The following is a 21,501-nucleotide window of genomic DNA, read 5'->3' on the forward strand; positions in this document are numbered from 1 at the left end:
AGACTGTTAAATAGAATGGCATATAATGAAAAATAATTGAAAAAATGATTATATGAATACAAAATTTAAATATACTAACTATAAGATACACTAACAAGAAATTAATATTTGAATTCATTGGGGACATTTTATAGTTTGTAGGAAATAAAATGCTTACCACCGGCACCCAGCAGTCTGGCAGCTCAGCTCCGGCATTTTACTCACTTTGTTTTTCACCTATTCCTCGCACGCTCTTCCTTCACACAGTTTTCTTGTGTACCCATATTGCAGTGCATTTTGTGTTCTTTCTTTGTCGGTCATAATTGGGTAAGTAAATTAAAATAATTATATAAATTGAAGAAAAGTAGAAGTACATATTTTTATTTATATGAAAATGTTGAGAAATTGCAAGAAATTGCCACCCGTAACATTTGGCAGTACTTTATTTAAAAATCGATACAAAACAATACTTAAATAGGGCAACACTGTAAGTAAAAATTCAAAAGTTCGCGGGCAATGTTTTTGTTCATTTTTATCGGTGTAATTCATGATATAGGGACAATAAAAACAACTTACTGCTTACCTGCGTCACTTTGTTTGAGTTGCGTAGCACTGAGTCGCCGATGGAAATTACCCGCAAGCTTTGAGTGTCCTGTCCAATCAGCTACAGTTTCGACCCACAAGTTACGTTACATTTAAATATGTGTCGCTGCTACTGCGCAAGAACCTTTTTCTGGGCGCCAAGTATAGGGTCCATAGTAGCCGCTAACGGTAAACAGAAACAGTGCAACTGCAACTGTACGCGGATGCTGTGCGTTACACGAAGTTCCTGCGCCGATCTAGTACGAGTACTGCAGTGTACCATTCATCTCGTAGTTTGTTGTTTCACGCGCAAATAATAAAACTAGTCCTGCCGTAGGCGCCATGGTGTTAATTAATAGTGCGGCTAAAACAAATTTTTGTTGAATCGAGTTTTGTTCAGACACATAAACACACACGGAAATAAAGAATTGTAAAAATAATTAAGAAAAGGTAAATTATAAAGTTTCCAATTGAATATTGTGTGCTGGAATATTTAGTGTTTTTAGCTCTAAAAGCACGTGATGCCAATTTGACCGACTTTAAGGCTGAGCTTACAAGCACGTTGCATGTTGTACGTCGTTTGTTTCAAATTGTTTCAATAGCTGTAAGGGCTCGTGGACGGGGGCGCTCCAATTGATGCATTTGTATGGTAACAAAAGTTTGGCGTTTATTTGCATATTGCCGACAGTTTATGGCGCAAAGCACAAAATTGCATTGGAAACATTTTGTTGAACTGCTAAAAGCGTTGAATAGTTTGGGCATTCAAATCCAATGCAAATGCCCCTCCATCATGTCCTTGGGCTCTGACTTAACAAATGAATAAGAGCGCTTTAGGCTGAGTTCGCTTTTGTCAATATTTATGTGACACATTTTTATTGAAGTTAATGTTTGGCTTTAATCCTTTAGCGTTGAAATTGCTGTCTAAAATTTAAAAATGAGCGGCTAGCGTGTTGTTTTGGCTCTTTTTCTTGTTGTTGGTTTTTGGATAGGCAGACAGCTGCCAAGGGCAACATTTTATTTTGGTCAATGTGTCTATGATTCTGACTATGTTTGTACTTGTATATATGTAAGCGTATGATCGCAAGGCTAGAACATGGCCTCACACAAGCAAATATACACACGCAAACTTACACACACACACACATGCATTTATGTAGAAGCACACACACAGGCAGTTTGTGGCACATTCAATTACAATCATTTCGACAGCATTGCACTAAAAGGCTTAACTATGAATCTTTTGTGCATGTCCTTTATTTCTTTCATTTCGTTCGCTTCTCTTGTTCAATTTTGAGTGTAAGCTTGTGGGCTTAGTGGCCGCTTTTGCTTTCGCGCGCACTGAAATATTGAGAGTTGCGGTTACTGGCTTGAGTTAATTGCATGAATGTCCTTAAGAGCAGTAAAGTGCTGGGTGAGCCTTTTTTATTTCACACTGGGGATTCGAATCGTAATTACACCTGTAAAAGACTTTCTTTAAAATCGCTTAAAGCAACAATCAAGTACTTTAATTAAGTTAAATTAAAATTGTAGTACATAAAAAAGATTTCTCATTTATTTATTTCGAAAAAGTTGTTCAAAAACTCATGCATCTTCATTATGAACACATACTTACGCACACACACACAAACACATCCACACACTTGACAGCGTTTTAATTTAATTTGTGCTTAGTGCAAAATCAAAACCTCTTCCACTTTAGTGCAAACAAGCCGCAGGTAGAATGCTCATTCATATAAATCTAATTCGCAGCTTGACAGACGAGGAAGGATAACAACTTGCTAGCTGTGAACTTTGCTGCCATAACATACATATGCATCACTTGCACATTAAACGATGCACCATGAATAAATTCTACACTGATAGAACAACCTATATGGGTTGTCTTTGAATATCAATATACATACGTGTAGATACGATTAAAAATCAGATATATTTTCACGAAAGAATACATATTTTGAATTTGAAATTCAAATATAGCTTAAATATTTAGGTATACGATGAATTAAGTTTGGGTGGATAATATAAGTTCGGTATTTTGCAATTGATTTTGAATTCCCTCGGTTTAACTTTCAGCTTATATTCTACAGATTGGGAGGACATTTTTAATAGTATTTGAATGCTTAATATTAGTATTATAAAAGCACACCCAATATGAAAGCTGCACTTTATCAGCATTAAATTCGGTTTTAATTATAGGTAGTATTGTTTAAATAATTTGTAAAACTAAAAGTGACCCAGCCCTGTTCTTCCTAAGATATTATTTGTTTCACAAGATAGAGCCATATATTCTTCATATGATTGTAAAATTTTGCAACATTCTTAATTTTTATAAATTTTATTATTATTTTGACCTTAAATATTCTTAAAATTCCAATCAAAAAAAACTCAGTCTGTCTTTTTACATTTTCCAACAATTTCGAATTGGACAGTTTACTAAGATAATAATTGACTTAAGGACTAAACTCGGTAAAGCTCCTTTAGATTTCTTTCGGTGTTCCCTAGAATAAGCTGCTGTCAGTAGCAGCCTCTTGCCTTGATGCGCACACATATATCAAAAGTGTGGCCGACGCGTCATGGCTCATTTTGCAGTTGCTTTCGCTGCTCCTACTTTTGCAGTAACTGATGTTTCTGTTGTTGTTGCTGCTGTTGTACTGCATTGCACGATTTATGAAACTGGCAAAACTGCGAAAGCTGTTTCCGTTTTGCAGTTTCCTTTGCCGTCTTATAACTAGCTTCGTTATGTCGTGTGAACCGTTAGCTCTGTTCGTTGTTATTGTTGTTGTTGTATCCCATGTGCTTCACAGTGGATTTTTACTTGCCGCTGTCGTAATTCAATTGCCCAAAAAGGCAGCTGATTTGTGGGCTCAGAGGCATGTGTTTTTTCATTGACCCGCAAAAGTATGCTACACTTTTGATTCCATTCTGTGCCTTGGCCATTTTATGGCGCCATTTTGTTTTGGCACATGAATAAAGTCTTAGCCAGACTAGAAAATTGTTGTATGTGAGAATTATTTATATTATATTTGCAACTTTTGAATATATTTTCAAATAATTTTCAAATTTCAAACATGTGATCTTATTGAGCTTTTTCAGTGACTTCACAGTGAATTGTATATGCAAAAGAATATTCGTTTTATTTAGAATATTTACACAATAAATAATTGGTTAACAAATTGTTTAATAAGTCCGTATTAAATTTTTCAAGCTCAATATATTGAATAAATATTATGCTATGATAAATTTAATTACTTCACGCTGTACGCGACCAAATGTGCAATTAGTAACTGATTTTAGTTTTTAACGTAAAACCCCTGTATATGAAATACACAGATTTGTGGTTCGTTTAAAATAAATGCTACTGTAAACTTAAAGAAAATATGCTAAATGTGAATACTCATTATGTTCAATTTGTTGCAATCGTTTGACCGCATTTTGTATGTTTTATGTAAATATTAAAGACTATGACAATTTTACTTTAAAACATTTCCTCACACATGCTTACTCACATATGCACAGTCTCTTTAGTGGTGGTCCATTATCGCTACTAAACATGCATGGATGTCGCGCAATGCGGTTGTATTTTGGAAAATTACACTTACATACACACAACTGTACACAGAGACAGCGGAAAATGCAAATGACAAGCAATGTGTCAGACCCTTTCCACTTTGATCCCCTTGTAGTTAAATATGTTGGTTGTGTATGTGCGACATTATAAATTTCTTATCGCTTAATTAAAATACTTGCCAAAGTTCATTTACTTAATTTCACCCGTTTAATTATGCAAGCAGCAACACCAGCGCCAAAAATTACAATTAAATATTTCATTAGCACTGCGGTTGTGGTCCTCATGGACGCGACACAAATACACTCACACACACACACACACAGGCAAACACACAGTCACGTGACAGAAGCAAACACGCAGAAATTTTGCAATTTTAATAAACACACATACAGACAGACGCGCACAGACAGAACTTAAGTGAAAACGCAGAAAAAATAGTTTAAAACAATGGCACGTTCGTTGCTTTTGCGCATTCCTCTGACCCTCTCTTCTCGCGCCCTAGGAACCCTTACTTCACGTACGTTCCCAGGAGCGTTCAGCGTGCGAGAAAGGCGAAAGCCAAAAAGTAAACATGGCGTACCAGCTCGGACACATGCATGGACACGCATACACACACACACACACGCAGGCATTTATATATATCGTACACACGCATACTCACGCAGTTGCATATCAGACAGGTGGCAATAATGGCATACTGGACGATGGAGCGAAAAGATTAACCGGAAATTGTTGAATTGAACAAAATGATAGTTTTTGTACTCCTTTTATTTAAAAATCACCGTTTTTTTCATTAACTCGTTCATTAGCAGCACCATTTCCCAATTTTAAAGCATTATATTTATTAATTATTTATGATAAAATCAAATCTGGCCGCTGGCGAGCTTACTTATTTCCTTTCACATAATTTTGTAAGTTTTTTTATGTTTAATTGACATTGACAGTCTTCTTTGATGACAAACAAATATAGAACTGGTAATTATTTGTGTTTCACATTTTGTTGTCCGCTGTTTTACTATTTATGTAAATTAGTATTATCTGTATGTGATTTTTAAACAAAAATTGACTTTTGAATTCAAATATTGGGACAAATAATTTTATATTTAAATAGATAAGTGGAAAACACAAATCGGAGTTGCATTTGATGTTGTTTCCGCAACTCTTGTTAGGTTGAAAAACTTGCCAACAAAATAATATTAATAATAATGGATGACTAAATCGATAAAATTTACAAGCAATATATACATCTTTATTTTACGACAAAGAGAAGTAACATAAAATGGCATTACGGGAAATAATATTCATAAAACCCCGCCAACATCGATTGTATGTCAAGACTTTATGGAATTTCGAATCCTGATCGCACTATTAAGCATTGATAATGATCGATCCACAGTAGTTTCAGCCCAAGCCTTTCTGTTTTTTTTTTAACGCTGGTAATGTTGGGCAAGCGTTTCAATGCACAAATTATATTTGCATGAGTGCGTATCGAAGCCAAACACTGGGCGTGTGTGTCTGAGCCTTCCTGCAACAGCAACAGCAACAGTAACAACAACTACAACAAGCAGCGCCGACATGTGCGCCTACAAAACAAACAGACGAAAGGGTTTCCTTGATTACATGGCCACATGAAACACACATTGCTTGTTGCCGTCAAACACACAGGCATGTAGCTTGCAACGGCGACAAAGTAGCAATCGCACATCATTCCCCCTCCCCCCCTCCCCGCCCCACCCGTTCTTCCACTCTGTAAAACAACACACTCGCTGCCCTTTCCACCTCACCCCTCGGTTACCGGCAATGATGACAACCATGGGCGATGTTTTTTTGCACGAAGTGTTTGTTGCATACTTATTTGCATTTATAAAACGTAACGGGCTGCCATGGCGTTTTTTATTGCTGTTGTTGCACTTAATTCTCTTAAATCGTTATAATGTGCATGGTAATTTCTAAAAACATTTGAATTGCATATTATACCGGCTAAGGACAACGGCCCAAAACCAAAATATGCTGAACAAAATATGTGTTCCATTACAGTTTGTAGTCATACAGTTGAAATTTGAATAGTTCCCAACTATTAAATTAGCTTTCACTTCTAATTAAACAAATTTGCTCTGGTTTTAACAATATATTTCCACAGAGTGTAACTGGAAAACAAATGCAATCGCGAACAGCAAACTTTTTATATATAGTTCTTCGTGCTTGTCATATTTTATAATGTCATTAAAAAATATTAACCAGTTTTATGAATTTAGATTCATATTCATATTTATTTAGCTCGTTGAACTGGCTAATAAATCGTATCCCATAGGGTCAGAGAATATCGCAAGATTTTCGCTATTTTTGCAATTTTGTTCTTAGCAAATAAGTTTTTATTTGACAAAATTTTATTCATCATTACATGAGCTCCGAAGCTTTGAATAGAGGATCGTATATTTGAAAGTTTTCATCCATATAGTCTTCTGATTTATTGAAATAATTTTCGCTAAACATATTTCTTACTAAGAAACTTGAAAAGTGAGTTTCGAGAATTTGGATTAACCAATTTAAAGTTCGAAATACTCAAGGGCTTAAAAGGGCTTGGATCATATTGCTTAAAAGTTTTTATCAAAAAAGCCATATTTTATTGTAAATTTTAATTTTGCATTCTTTCCTTGAAAAATAATTACTTATTTACTTTGTTACAAAAACCCTAGAACTAATTTTCAGAATTCATATTATTATTATATTACATTAATTTCATAACTATCTTACTATCTAAGAAATTGGCGTTTTAATTTTATTTCAATTTTATTAACTCTGCCGCGTTGCAATAAATGTTATCCAGACATAATCCAGAAGCTAAAAGGCTGATTGTGAGTTATATTTGAAAAGGAATAATAATAATAATAAGAGCTTTTCCATTGTGAAAAATGATATGCGCCACAAGTTTTCGTAATCAACTATAACAACAACTTTAAATGGAAAAAAGCAACTCTCCATCTCAATTTGCTGCTGCGCGCGTTCCTAGTCACAAGACGCTTCCTACTCTCGTACCTACACTTCCTGCTGCTGTCTGTCTGCCCGTCAGTCTGTCTGTTGCATTATCTCCTTTACTTCCTCTTGTCCGCCTTTGTTGGCAGCTAAGGAGTGGCAATGCAACAGCAATGCTAAACTTAAGCAACAGCGGTACTTAATTAATTTTTAAGTCATATTAAAAGCGAAGCATAAAACATGCTCTGCAAGTGCCTTTTGTCCTGCTTCCGTTTTGGAAGGGAAGGGTACTCCCAACTTGTAGTTTGGATGACGTTGATTAATTTGTGTGCGAGTGCGTATGTGTATGTGTGTGTGGTGCACATCATGAATCTATGCTGCTTGTAAAGATTGCCTTGACAAGACGCAAGATTTTCCAAAGTTGCACACACACACACCTTGCACGTACTGTATTCCTTTATTTAAGAGTAAATCTTTCAAAGCGTCAAAGTTTTCATCAAGCACTACACTGGCCATAGACAAATTGAATTACTTGAAAAGTGTGGCAATGTCCTTAAAAGTTTCCCCAACTTGTTACAATTGAGAGTGTTTTCTGAATTCCTCACACACAAGCATGTGTGTTCCCAAAAAAAAAAGACTTCAAGTTTGTCGGCAAGCACTTTGGAAATTGCTATAACTTGAAACAGGTGAATACATTTGAATGTCGAGTGTACTTCGAATGCCACTCAAACATACGTCAACTTGCGGTGTTAAAAACAAATGTGAAATGTATATCTTGGTGAGCTAAAATATACAAATTATTCTATCTTATAATTCTTAGAATTTTACGAAAGCTAAGCTAATAATTTCTTGAGAGCAACTTTTCAGTTTTTAATATTAAAAAAATTAGAACTAGTTTTTCTATTTTTCGTTTTGTAACAAGAGACATTAATTATTTTGTTAGGTATTTATTTACTTTTAAAAATGTCAGGCGTATACATACTTTTAGTTAACTGTTGTCCTTGTACGCAGTTAAATACCTATAAATATATGTATAATTAAAAAAAGCTATCAAGTTGCCCGAAAAGACACGAAAAGTTGTCTAATGCTTAGACATACTATATGTGCTGCTAGAATTTAATTCTTAGTTCATATTACAAAAATAGTTGTACATCAAACATTTAAAATATAAAATACGAAATGAATTTGTTTCAATGCAGCTATGCTTTGTATTTTTTGTAATTCTGTTAGAATTCTAGAACTTCTAGCACTGAAAATGCAAAGACTATATAAAATTTGTATACTTTAAAGTAATTATTTAACAATTAGCCTTTTTAAACATGAGGTGTTTTTATGCTTATTGACTAACTGGCTAATTAATTAAAAATGTTTATCTCCAATTAAAAAAAAAATATATATATAAACATGTATGTATATATATGGATTAAGCTTATACAATCAGCATCGACCCAGATCCTTTTACAAGTCATTGAGTTAATTTTGTTAATTGACAGCTACAGCGATTCCCTTTTTACTTCTCCTGTCGATGCACTTGCAATGTAGGATATACATAGTATGCATCAGTTTGTCAATATTAACAATTAAAAATTGTTTTTTCGCTATAAATTTCTTCATGGAGCAACGAAAATGTTATTTGCAGTTCAAACACTGTTTGTGGGCATTGTTACTATTTTCTAAACGCGAATAAAGCTAAATAAAAACATCAGATAAAAATGTTTCGTCTAAATATTGTAGTTTAATATCCCCCTTCTAGTTTTGACTTTTGTTACCAATACACATCTACATATTCATACTATACATATGTTCCTATGTACCTGTGTATGTATGCATGTATGCTGACAAGTATCGTTGTTTAGGTGATTTGATTTGATTATCTTTCAAACAAATCGATTGCTTTCCATTCGAGTTCAATGGCTCAATGAAATGCCATTAAAAATTTAGCCACTTAGCAGGTGAGTGGCGCAGTGCTGCCCTTTCAGCCATTAGACAGAACCAATTTCCTTTAGCCATTCATAAAGGGCGTCCAAACCAAATGATGAATGGAGTCGCCGCAGATGAGGCAACGTTTGCTACTTGATAATTCATAAGCAGTTGGTGCATGCCATCATGTCGGAAACTGTCGCCGTGTTTGTTTTGGTCACGCGAACTCATTCCCTATTCCAATCTCCTAACTCCTTTCATTCCTCATTCCTCATTCCCCATTCCCCATTCGTTGTGTGTTGTTTGCGTTTCGTTTCGCCATAAGTAGGCAGCCCCACACGAGACTGAGGAGCATGAACACTTTTATGATGTTGTCTGTCTATCTCTATCTCTCACTCACTCCCTTCCTCTCTTCGTGTTTGAGTGTGTGTGCGGCTGCATTAGTAAACATATTGTTGTCAACGTTCGTCATTTGCTGTCATCAGCATCGCACTCACTAATGCTGGAAATTGCGGTTGTTGCAGATGTGTTGCATACAGACATACATACGGTTAAACTATATGTGTGTATGTGCATACATACTCGCACATATATGCATGCATTTAGTGCGCTAGTGTGTGTCAATGTGTGTATGAGTGTGTGCAAAGTGCTTGGCTTGGCTTGGGCTGGCTTTGGCTTTGGCTTTTGCTGCCAAACAAAAGCAGCACAAAATTTTTAATGGCTTTCGCTGGGAAAAGTGTCGCAAAGCGCATACTAAAAAGCCAAGTCGAATATAAACAGTGAGTGCAAACAAAAACACACACACATACACACATGCACAATGTGCAGACAGGCTGTTGTCAAATCGCATCAGTTTAACAAAAGCGCTCTGCATTTTAATTAATAATACATATTGTTTATGGACAAATAGCTGCAATACTTGTAAAAGGGAGAACAACATTTCAAGGCACAAATGCAATGAAGGAACTTTCAATTATGTAACTGACTGACACATCAGGGGAATACTTGTACATAAGTATCTATAACTGAAATCTATATACAATGCTAATAAGCTGGTAATTATTTAATAAGTTTTTAATTTAAAATGTTAAGAAAAATACAAAATTAGATTGATTAGATATCCCATTATCGCATGAGAACTTTATACTAATAATCGGCAACACAAACTCAAAATGCTCAATATAAAAGAAATTTAATTAAAATTGATTCAGCATATTGTAAGGGGGATTTGTCTAGCATAAAATCCCAATATATCCTGAAAGAGCAGTTATTAAAGAATTACTAAAGAATTGCATATAAAATTACTACAACTTGTTAAGTATACGCATTACGCATACGCCGTGTATACATTTGTCCTTTAATTCAAAGCTCCCTTAACGAACTAAATCAGCAATAGAGATAAAAAGTAGAAATGCTAGAAATGCACATTGAAATAATACGATTCCCAATGCTTGCGCTTAAGTAAATAAATGACAAAAGCGACACTAAATATAACAATCGTATACTGTCTGGCAATAAATATGTAAATGTAAAGTGATGGCCACCAATGCAGTAGGAAACAAAATCTACAATTTTCAACTGACACTGACCAAAGCAGCAGGCATTACAACTGTCGCAATTTCTGCCGCAGTCAGCGATAAAATGCAGGAAAAAATCATTTCGAATTATAAACACGAGCATCCGCCGGCAGATATACACAGACACTATCAACGCTGGAGACGAAGGCGGAGATAGAAACGGAAACAACGACCATGTCCAGTTTGTCCTTATTATGCCTGATCTCTGTATGTGTGTAAGTTGCCTTAACAGAGGAAAATGGAAGAAAAAAATCTGCTGCATTTATTTTTCTTAAAATTTCCTTTTTCTTTTTAAACCCTTTAAATAGAAGGGCGCTTGGAATGAAAATTTCTGAGACTCTGAAGGAGGCCTTGCAATTCTCATATATTTCGTTTATTTACTAGAGAGAATTTGAACTTTTTACTTAATACATACACATTGCTAAAATACGATCATCTAATAAGCTGAGCTTGCTGTTTAGCACGGAATTGAGTTTTGTTTATTTAGGGATGGTGAGACATGCAAATAATCAAGATGGGTTCACTTTATTATATAGGAATGAATGATAATGCAAACTTTATTTCAGTTAAGTGACTGTGGCAGGAAAAATGGTGGAACAGCATATTCAAGAATCGGGCTCTCCCGACAACAACAATATGAATCAATAAATTAAGGAATTAATTTGTTATGCATGCAAATGAAGAGTTTGAATCATGTTTATGTTTTTATAAACTTTATTTTCTAACAAAAATGTTATTTTTCTGTAAGGCATTCCCACTATTGTTGCAGCCAATGATAAACTTTTAAGTCTATTTATAGATACTTTTTTGCTTCTCGCGCAAAAAACATATTTGTTAAGTTTTGTTTGGCGCTTTAGCTCGCAAAGTAAGTATTGCATATTTATAGGCGTTGCAGTTTCCACGCTGCAGCGAAATTTAATTTGCTATGGCCCCGCCGCTCAAAAGTTTTTCCAGCACCGGTAGTATGTGGCACCTATTCATTATATGTAGCACAACAAACTTTTTTCACACTGCCAACAGCTTGTCAACTAAGTTCATCAGCAATAGCCTGTCTGACCGTTCAGCTACCACTTCCGCTTCCGTTCGCCATTTCGTTTCACCGTATTATATGCAATTTTATGCAAATACAATTTGTTTTCGCTTTAAGCTCGAATTGCTGCACTCTGTTTATTCGATATTCGTTGACATTGTTGCATATTGTTGCTGTTTTTCGTTGGCACAAATAATTCACTGGCTGGGCGCTGACTGTCGACATTTGTTGCCAATTTTTTTTGGGCCGCCATTTACCATAAGCCATATTTATGTGCGCTAAATTTCAATGCAAATAAGTAAAGCATTTTTTAACAATGGCACAAATTTATGACTGTCAGGATTACATATTAAGATACTGCCATTTAAAGTGGGTCAGCAATGTTCGATTTTGCAACTGAGCTCTCATTCCGTCAGGCATATGGTGCATGGAATTTGTAATTGGCTTTACATATATTATATTTACGATGATGATACATGCAAGGGATGTGGGAATGTTGAGAATTATGGGATTATTATGAAAACGAAACACTTTAATATTTAAGAAAAAATTAAGTTGTCTGTTTTTTATTGCTTAAAAAAATTAGTTGATATTCCAGCAGGGCGGTTCGTTGTCGCCATTAAGGCAAGACGTATAGTGCATAATTTAATAATAGTTTACTTTAATTACTTATAAGGTGTTGTAAGGTGTTGTTTTGTTGTGATTGTGCGTAATGACGTTATTCTTCTTGAGAATGTGAAAAGACACCAACGAAACTTATATCTTGCCGGTAGCTGGATCTTTGTAATGAAAGGTTCTTACAACAGGTAACGATAACGTGCTCCGAAACGTAACAGGAATTGTGGGTAATTGTGTTGATTATCAATTTGGCTCTAATAGTCTATATCGGTCAAAGAATAAACTTTGATTCACTGATATAAAAATGCCAGTAACTTTGTCTCAAATCTCACTTGAATTTTCAATTACGAACACTACTTGCTTCTGCTTAAATCAAGCGCAATTAAAGTAGATGAAGCTGAAGAGTAAATAAATGTGTCATTAACTAAAGGACAATGCATTGCGACAAAAATACTTATAAATAATTGAATTATCTTCATGCTGTTCTTAATCCTTGAACAAGCACAACAGCAATGCTTGCTGTCTCGTCTTTGTGCTCAGTATGTTCATTTGAAGATGGAGATATTTAACAAAATAATAACAATTCACTTGCACTTACCACCAAATACTAATTTAATGAACTAGTTTGATGTTTTTATAGTGAAGCTTATGTATAATCTTATATGTTACAACCAATGCATATAGCCTTTGTTACTATTCCATGTTAGACAAATGTTGGTCTGATAATGCAAGCCTCTGGCAATGCCTCTCTTCAATAACATACTATATATCAACAGCAAACTAGTAAAGTAACTTTAAATAAAGTTCCACTCTTTGCCAATTTTTTTTTAAAAATTCATAACGCAACATTCGCATTTCCAACAAGTGAAAAACTACGGCGCGAATTTCAACAACGCTGTAGGAATATGAAGGAGCGGACCAAGCTATAAAATGCAGCTCAATGAGGCCAACAATAACAAAAACAATGGCTGCATCGAGTTCATCAGCTTGGAGGACTCTTTTGTTGGTGGCTTAAAGAGCAGCATTGGTATAATAGTCTAATGGACGTTAATAAGGCGTTAAATTGCCTAATTGCCGATTATGACTCTGGCTCTTGAGCAGCGCAGAACAGAATCCACAAGGCAGCGGATGTCGATGCGATAACAAGGCCAAAAACTTGGCACAACATTTTGCATGGCCTGGCCGCTTGGTCTTTTCCCAACTGACCCATACACTCAAGAAAAATTTGTAAATTAATATACCACAGATCAGTAATGAAGTCGAAGAAGCAATCAAAATTATAAGTTTGAAACTTTAAATGTTAATCAGTTTCATAAAGCTATATTTTTTATTAGTTTCTAATGTGAATCCTTTAAACGAATTGTTCATTAATGGAACATAATTTAATTCAAAATTTATTGAGAATTACTGATTACTCAAGTTCTATACCATTTCATAGAAATCTAAAGAAGGCATAGTATAGACTGGAAAAAAGATTAGTCGCAATAAAATTATGTTTTTATTTTCTACACATATACAACTATATCTTTCAGAACCCATAGAACATAACAAAACATTTTGTTCTCACTGCCTGATCAAAGCACAGACCAGACGGTAAATTCATCTATCTACAAAAAAATGTTTGAAGCACCATTTAGCCATTTTCCATAGATTCTTTTATATCAATATCTGCGAGCGAGTTAAACGAGTTAAAAATATATATGTACATGTATAAAGAAATGCTCGTAAGCTTCTCTATACTTGACATCAACGAACGCACACAATATACGTGTATCTATGTATGTAGCTAAGCCCCGCAGAATTTTCCGACTCAACAGTCCTTTGTTATGGCCATCGGCTTTAATAGTACATAATATATTCTGAGAGTGTAAGGATGCAAAGGCTGCTGCTTTAGTTTAAGCGTGCTTCTTTTTCTGATGCCTCGACGCGGTTGGTTTTCTGTTTCAGAATTTGTTGGCATATCTATCTGGCGTCGGGCTCTCGCACACATTTCCTTCGAAGCACATTTACGCCCTCAACCGACCCCGATACAGCATGCGGCGTACGCCCCCTTTGCCTTGTTTTAATGCGCCCAAGTGCAGAAAACAAATTTATGCTCTTTAAAATGCAAGGCAAGAATGCAATAAGCGTGTCGAGGGAATGCGGGCAAACATGAAATCATAAACAGAGCGCTTGAGTGCATTTTAAGTTGGACAAATGGACGGACAGCAATAGCAACAACAACCAACATAACAACCTAAACAGCTTTAAGGATTTTTGCCTCGCTACTTTTTTTTTTTTGTACGCTGGCAAACTGCCAAATTGCTTTGTTAGTGCCAGGCATGTCTTCAAGCATTGCCTGAAACGTTGCATAAACAAATTGGGCAGAAGGGCGTAGATCCTCCTCACCTCGCCCCCACGTTTCCTACCCAGCTGCCAGAGAGAGAAGCACTTGTAAATTGGCCCTCTGGATTGTGCGCAATTAAATTTCAGTTTACTGCCCAAAAATTGTCACAACTCTACGGGCGAGCATTCAGAAATGGCAATGCAATTGATGTGACGTCAGCAGGAAACCGAAAAGGATACCAAACAACAAGAACAACAACACCAAATGTCACCAAGATTCGACATCAAAGAGCCGGTTCTAGACGATGTTACCACACGATTAGACAGCCTTTGTTCGCCTGCAGTGCAGTGGAAAAAAGTGAACAGCAAATAATAATCAGTTTGTGGAAATGTAAATTTGCAAAATGCAATTTCTGGAACATTATATTTCAAACGATAAGTTCAGTTACTTACCACGTTTGTTTATTGAAGGCTGCTTTCAAATAGGAACTAGTCTTCGGAATACAACTCCTTCGGCCAATACCTACCAAACATTTTCTTTGAAAACTGCTCACATTTTGTGCGAAGCTCGCTTTAAAATTCATTATCATTTAACTGAAAAATCATGTTCTAAAGAAATAGTCGAATAATTAGTCGAACTTACTTGTTTCCCAATATATTTGTTTAGTAATTTGTTTCTAACATTATTAAAAATTCAGATATGAAATTTGGATGCTTTTTCTATTATTATTATTATTATTATTATTTAATATTTTTCTTTATTAAAGATTTGTCCTAGGTTGGACAATTATTAAATTTTATGATAACTTTGACAATTGTATAATCATGTTTTTTTTTCTTAAAATGGATTTGTATTTATTTGTAATATAAATCTTAACGGAAATTCGTTTTTCACACACCAATTCTTTAAATACGCACCACTGTTCAAAGCCTTATACACACACATATGTTCCATGCTGGGACTGGGCCTCCTATGATGCACCCTGCAGCGTCACCTTTTGTGCACCGACAACAGACGAACAGATGAACGCGCTTGCCACAGTTTTGTTACTCGTGAGCTTGTGAGTTATTTTCCCAACTACGGCCGCAGTCTGTCGTTCTACGCATGGGTCCGTATTTTTCGTATACGTCGTATTTTAGGAACTCTGACAACTGTTTGTGGCTTGTTGAAAGCAGAGACTTTACTGCGGCTTTTTATTTGTTGTTGTTCTGTTTTTGTTTTTCTTTTTTGTCCTAAGAAACTTTCTCATGAGAATGTGTGCATGAAATATTCGTAATTAGATTTCGTTTGCAAGTTTGCAAAGGTCTACAGAAAATACGCTATGGGTTGCCATTTGAAAACTACTTGAAGGTCATCTAAATGAAATAAAGTAGGTTTGAGGATGCACTCGTAATATAGAAAATATAGTAAAATGGAAATTTCATCAACAGTATAATTTCAATTATTTAAAGCTCAGTAATCGACCCCAATTGTGTCTTTTACGTTAATAAAATAAAATTTTTCCCTCCAGCCTGCAAAATCGGCTTGTAAAAGATTAGCTCATGCCGACACAGCCTTCCTAAATTGTCACTAAATACTGTTGTTATTAGGGTTACTGTCTTCTGAATTCGAAGATCTAATACCTTCAGTATTGACAATAAAGAATGATACGATAATGAAAACAAGTCTCTGCTTGGAAAAATATAAATTACTATACTAAGCTTCATATTGAACTTGAAATTTTCGCATATCTAACATCTAAAATTTGTTGCAAAACGCTCTGAATTTGTTGATTCTATAATCATAAAAAAATTTAAATTAATAAAGAGAATTGTTAATTGTGTTGGAAATTTAACAAATATTAAATAAATCTAAATGGCATTCAACATTATAACAGGTTTTAAAAGAATTGATTGAATTGATTTAAAAGAAACAAATAATAACTACTACAACAAAAATATAAATTATAAATTAAAATGCTAACTCTAAACTAAACTCTGATTTATATTTTCAACCACTTTCAAATAATCGCTGCTAAGAGTATAAATTATTTAAAGATGGCTTCAAGTCTTCTGTTTCTTTTATTGGCAATTAATTATAGGCCGATGTAAATGTCTGTTAGTGTCATTAAATGACCACAAAGACTTGAAAAGCGCATTGCTGCAAACTTTACTCGCTATTCGGTGCCCAGCCACTCACAAGTTAATTTAATTTCAGTTGCACAGCAGAGACCCACAAACGAGCCACACCCACTCACACGCATTGCCACTCAAGCACCTGCATTTGTCTGTTCAAGCTGAAGAGTTCTCTCGACCAGCTGCTGCACAATTTCGTGTTTGTTGAGGAGCAACGTGTGCAGCTTTTATGGTTGCAAAAACTTATTTAAATAAGCTACCAGTTTTGCCTATTTACGAGCAAAATAGTTCGCTGGCCCATTACAGCGCCCGTTCAGTGCCAAACAAGAGTACGAACATGCCAACAAACAAGGTGTAGCTGAAGGCAATGAAGCAGTCATACATAGGCATACACACACACATACACAGACGCATGCAGACAGACAAGCGGCAGCAACACTTAACCCCAATGAGGCGCCACAACAAGATGCCCAATGTGGCGTATGAGTAACGTAGTTCCTTTCAACTCACTTGCGGAATTTATTGCATAACTCCGGGGGCTACTTGTTGGATCTCAAATATTTATAAAAAGCAAACGTGATACAAGCTAGTTGTTGTTTCTGTTGTTGTGGCAGCAAATAAGTACTTTACGCAAACTGGAGCAAGAACAACAACAATAACAACAAAGCTCAGCAATGCAGTTGTAGTGGAAATTGCATATAAAATACTGAGATCAGTAGAGCCAATATTTGCAAGGTACACATATTCCTGAAACGAATATATTTTTTATGCAAATTTAAAAAAAAACTTAACAAACAAATTTATAAAATTATACAAATGGTCAGCTGTTGAATGTTTTAAATATTTTACTTTTTCGTACCAAATCGAAGCAGCTTTACACACAAATAACTGATTTTATCAAATTAAGAAAAACTGAGCACTACTAACTAAGAGGCACTCCACCAAGCCGCAACAGTGGATTTAGTTATGTTAAATAGATAAACTAATAAACTATAATATTAAATTAAAAAACTGTTGACGATTCAATTAAAACCTGCGCGCTTCTCATATAAAGCACTTATCCAAAGTGACTTTAAAAACACCGCTCTCCTCTGCGCTTCTCATAAGAAGAAGTACTTAAGTAACGAACCGCAGCAATTTGAACACAAATAGCTGATATAATAATACTAATTTTTTTTAATATGTGCTCTAAAAAAATTGCCAGGATTTCAATAAAATTGTTTCTATGAAATCCAAAAACATGTAGGTGCCATCTAAAGTGTGAAGACATTATGATTAAAACCGTTTTGAATCCATTTACTCGGATTGTATAATTGAATTCGAATATTAAATTTAATGTAAAATATAATATTGATGAGCTTTTCCCTTTGCTCACAGATGCACTCGAACTTGCTGGTATTTATTTGGCGTAGAAAACTTTCATTTCTTCTGCTGGCATCGGGCCTCATATTATTCGCTCTTTGGACCTGGGCTATACTTATCGATACAACAGCAACAGCATCCTCCACCACACCGAATGAAAACAGTGCCGCTTCTGGAGTCCATGTAAGTGTGAATTATTTCTACTCACATAAATACATATATCTTTAAGCGATTCTGTTATTTTAAAAATATAGGAAGTAATAGTATAAAGAACTTCATTAAACACTGCATTCATCGTTTTTGAAGACTACTTGTAAATCGGAAATAATTTGTATAAAGAACTCAATTAAAGGCTGCACTGATCTTATTTGAATGCTAAATCGGAATCAATTTAATATTTTTTTAGGCTTATAATTAATATAGACTTAGCTTCAGTACAGTCTGTTGCTGAGTTGAGAACGCAATTTTAAAAATAAATCATAGTCAATCATAGATGCACCAGCGATAATCCAGAACGGTCTGTTATTAAGTATTTTTCTGAATTTCAAATATAAATAGAATGCGTTTTCACCATTTAATTCCACATCTTAATTCTCTATGTATTAGGTTTTCTGTAGTAAGGAATTATAAAATAATTAGTTATAAATGCTTTAATTAAGATCTATTAATTTTCTTGTAGGAACGAGAGCCGGTCTATCAGCACGCCTATATAATACAAAAGCTCATCGCTCAGGCAAATCGTATATTACGAGCCGAACGTCTAAAGGACAACGTTGAGACCGAGAGTGCCAAACTAAGCTCAGCAGCTCATCCACATCCACTGGGCATTGTACGCTTCTTAAAGCCCACATCAACAGCCGCAGAGAATACACTAACAAGCGCGCGACGCAAAAAAGCGCCCGCCCTCCCATTTGGCGAGAGCTATCTGTTCGAGCAGGAGCGTCTTAAGATACTCGAGCAGCAGCACCGACAGCGTAACGCCAACATGGAGGATGATGGTGCCGATGATGAGCGCATGCTGACCTCAGCGGAGCGACAAACTCAGTACGAGAACGAACTGCAACGCATGGGTGTGCCCGTGGTGGCCAATATTGGACCGGATGGACCTCGTGCTCCGCCAGAGCGCTTAGTTCATCTCGATCTCAAGGGTGCGCCCCCCAAGCTGAGCTTCCTTAAGCAAATGCTGCCCATGTTGCGCAGTCTGGGCGCCACGGGTCTGCTCATCGAGTACGAGGACATGTTTCCTTTTACGGGTGCACTGCAGCAGCTAGCGGCGGGGAATGCGTACAAGGCAGATGAGTTGAGGGTAAGTTTTTAAATTTATATCAATTTTATTTTAAGTCAATATAATATATAATATCTTAAATTCGTCGAAATGAGAAATAATATTTAGATTAAAAATATTAAAGTTTCAAAAAACATTCTTGTAATTTTAATTCTTTATTTTACTTATCTCTGCATGAAGACTAATGCATTATTCTGAACATTGTTAACTTTATAAACATAATAAATATTTCTATATTGCGCAAAATTCTGTTAAAGAAAACAGTTAATTATTGTTTTATTTTAATTGCTACTGCTCTTAATATTTTGTAAATGCTATCATTCCTCTTTCGCCCTCTCCCCTTTCAATTTGTAGGACTTTCTGGAGACTGCCGCCATGCATGGACTCAGCATCATGCCGCTCGTTCAGACATTCGGCCATTTGGAATACGCCCTGAAATTGTCTGAATTCGAGCAGCTGCGCGAAATACCCGAGAGTCCGCAATCCATTTGTCCCAGCCAGCCGCAAAGTCTGGCCTTTTTGGAGCACATGCTGACCCAAGTGATTGAATTCCATTTGCATCCGGGGAATGCCACGCAGGCCACTCCCGAACTGCCTCTAAAGTTCACTCATCTGCACATCGGCTGCGACGAGGTGCAGCGCATGGGTGAATGCTCACGATGCCGGCAGCGCATGCGCAGTGAAATTTTTCAGACGCATGTCATCAGCTTGGCCCATTTTGTGCGGCAGCGCTTTCCACATATAAAGGTCATCATCTGGGACGATATGCTGCGAGACATGACGTTGAGTGAGCTGCAGAATTCACAAATAGGCAGCTATGTGGAGCCAATGGTTTGGGTCTACGCAAGCGATATTTATCATTTCATACAGCCCCAATTGTGGGACACCTATGCAAAGGTATTTCCGGGGGCCTGGGCTGCATCGGCCTTCAAGGGTGCCTTTGGCGAGAGTCTATTGGTGCCGCCGCTGCAGCGCCATTTGGAGAACAACATTCGCTGGCTCGCTGTTATTGGCAAGGAGGGGGGACGGTTTTCTAAGGGCTTGCGTGGCTTGGCGCTGACAGGTTGGCAGCGTTACGATCATTTTGCGGTGCTCTGTGAACTGCTGCCTGTGGGCATACCCAGCCTCATGACCTCACTGTCCACCGTGGCCAAAGGTTACTTTAGCACCAATCCCAAGGATAATGAACTTTTACGCGTTCTGCAGTGCGTCTTTCAGCCGGATAGTCGTCGTTCGGGCCATGCTTGGCTGGAACTGCACCCAAATGCCCATCATAGTCAATTATTTTTGGTCTGCAATTATCCTGGACATTTGGTCTATAAATATGCGCTGCGCCTGCAGGATAAGCTGATGGAAGTGGGGGTGTATTTACAGCAGACACGTGAAAACAGCGCCTGGTTGTCCGATTATAATATCAGGCACAACTTCAGTTCGCCTCTACGCGTGCGTGAATTGACAGCACGCACGCCAATGCTCATCGAGGAGCTGCTGACGATGGCGCGTGAGGCCCAACAGCTGCTCTGGGAGGTGTACGATGATCACACAGTGGCGGAATTTGTGGAGCAGCACATTTATCCAACGATAACAAAGCTGCGACAACAGCTGGAACAGGGACAATCCCTCCTGCAACGTAGAAGTTGGCCACAGCGACCATTGCCGCCGACTACCGAACTGCAGCAGGACTTGGGCATGGGAGCTGGAAAGGCCCATCAAGGGGAACAATGAAGGGGCGTTACTTGTGCAATAAATACAAGCAAGCGATAAATCATTGCTTCCGGGTAGGAAATTCACAAATGCTTAAATTATTTCCTTCATCAGTTGATTTTAAAAACGGCATTATTAACTTTAATTAATTTTAACATTTTGTGAATTCTTTTAAAAAAATGTATCTGATATTAAATGTTTTATTATTTCCATATTATTCTTCTTTAACTTATTCCACATATATATAATTTATCCTATAAATTTGTATACTTTGCCATTAAAAATTTCAAATTTTTCAAAAAAAAAAAAAGGCAATCCTACCCGATACAAAAGAAAAAACATATTCTTAGTCATGGCGTTTAAAACGCCTTAAGCTAGCTGGATAATAAAGGATAAATAGAATGTTAACAATATTGTGGCATTTCTCAAATTACAATTTTAGGTGCGAGCAAAAAACGCAATA

General features: G+C 36.3%; 1 protein-coding gene across 1 annotated transcript; it reads left to right on the plus strand.

The window, feature by feature from the left end:
* The first annotated feature begins 253 nt into the window (after positions 1–253).
* Positions 254–21,270, plus strand: LOC115623930 (hexosaminidase D). The gene is made up of 4 exons (XM_030518489.1): positions 254–306; positions 18,065–18,232; positions 18,729–19,355; positions 19,689–21,270. Exons 2-4 carry the CDS (start codon positions 18,065–18,067, stop codon positions 21,057–21,059), a joined length of 2,166 nt encoding a protein of 721 aa, XP_030374349.1. The 5' UTR covers positions 254–306; the 3' UTR covers positions 21,060–21,270.
* Positions 21,271–21,501: the final 231 nt, after the last annotated feature.

This window comes from Scaptodrosophila lebanonensis, unplaced genomic scaffold (genome assembly GCF_003285725.1).
Source record: "Scaptodrosophila lebanonensis strain 11010-0011.00,11010-0021.00 unplaced genomic scaffold, SlebRS2 tig00000053-arrow-pilon, whole genome shotgun sequence".
Lineage (NCBI taxonomy): Eukaryota > Metazoa > Arthropoda > Insecta > Diptera > Drosophilidae > Scaptodrosophila > Scaptodrosophila lebanonensis.

What these genes read in the sequence shown, in the direction of transcription:
- LOC115623930 (XM_030518489.1), top strand. Translation starts at nt 18,065, where the DNA reads ATGCACTCGAACTTGCTGGTATTTATTTGGCGTAGAAAACTTTCATTT. An exon ending in GTGCCGCTTCTGGAGTCCAT is followed by an intron (nt 18,233 to 18,728) that starts GTAAGTGTGAAT and finishes ATTTTCTTGTAG; the next exon opens with GAACGAGAGCCGGTCTATCA. An exon ending in ACAAGGCAGATGAGTTGAGG is followed by an intron (nt 19,356 to 19,688) that starts GTAAGTTTTTAA and finishes TTCAATTTGTAG; the next exon opens with GACTTTCTGGAGACTGCCGC.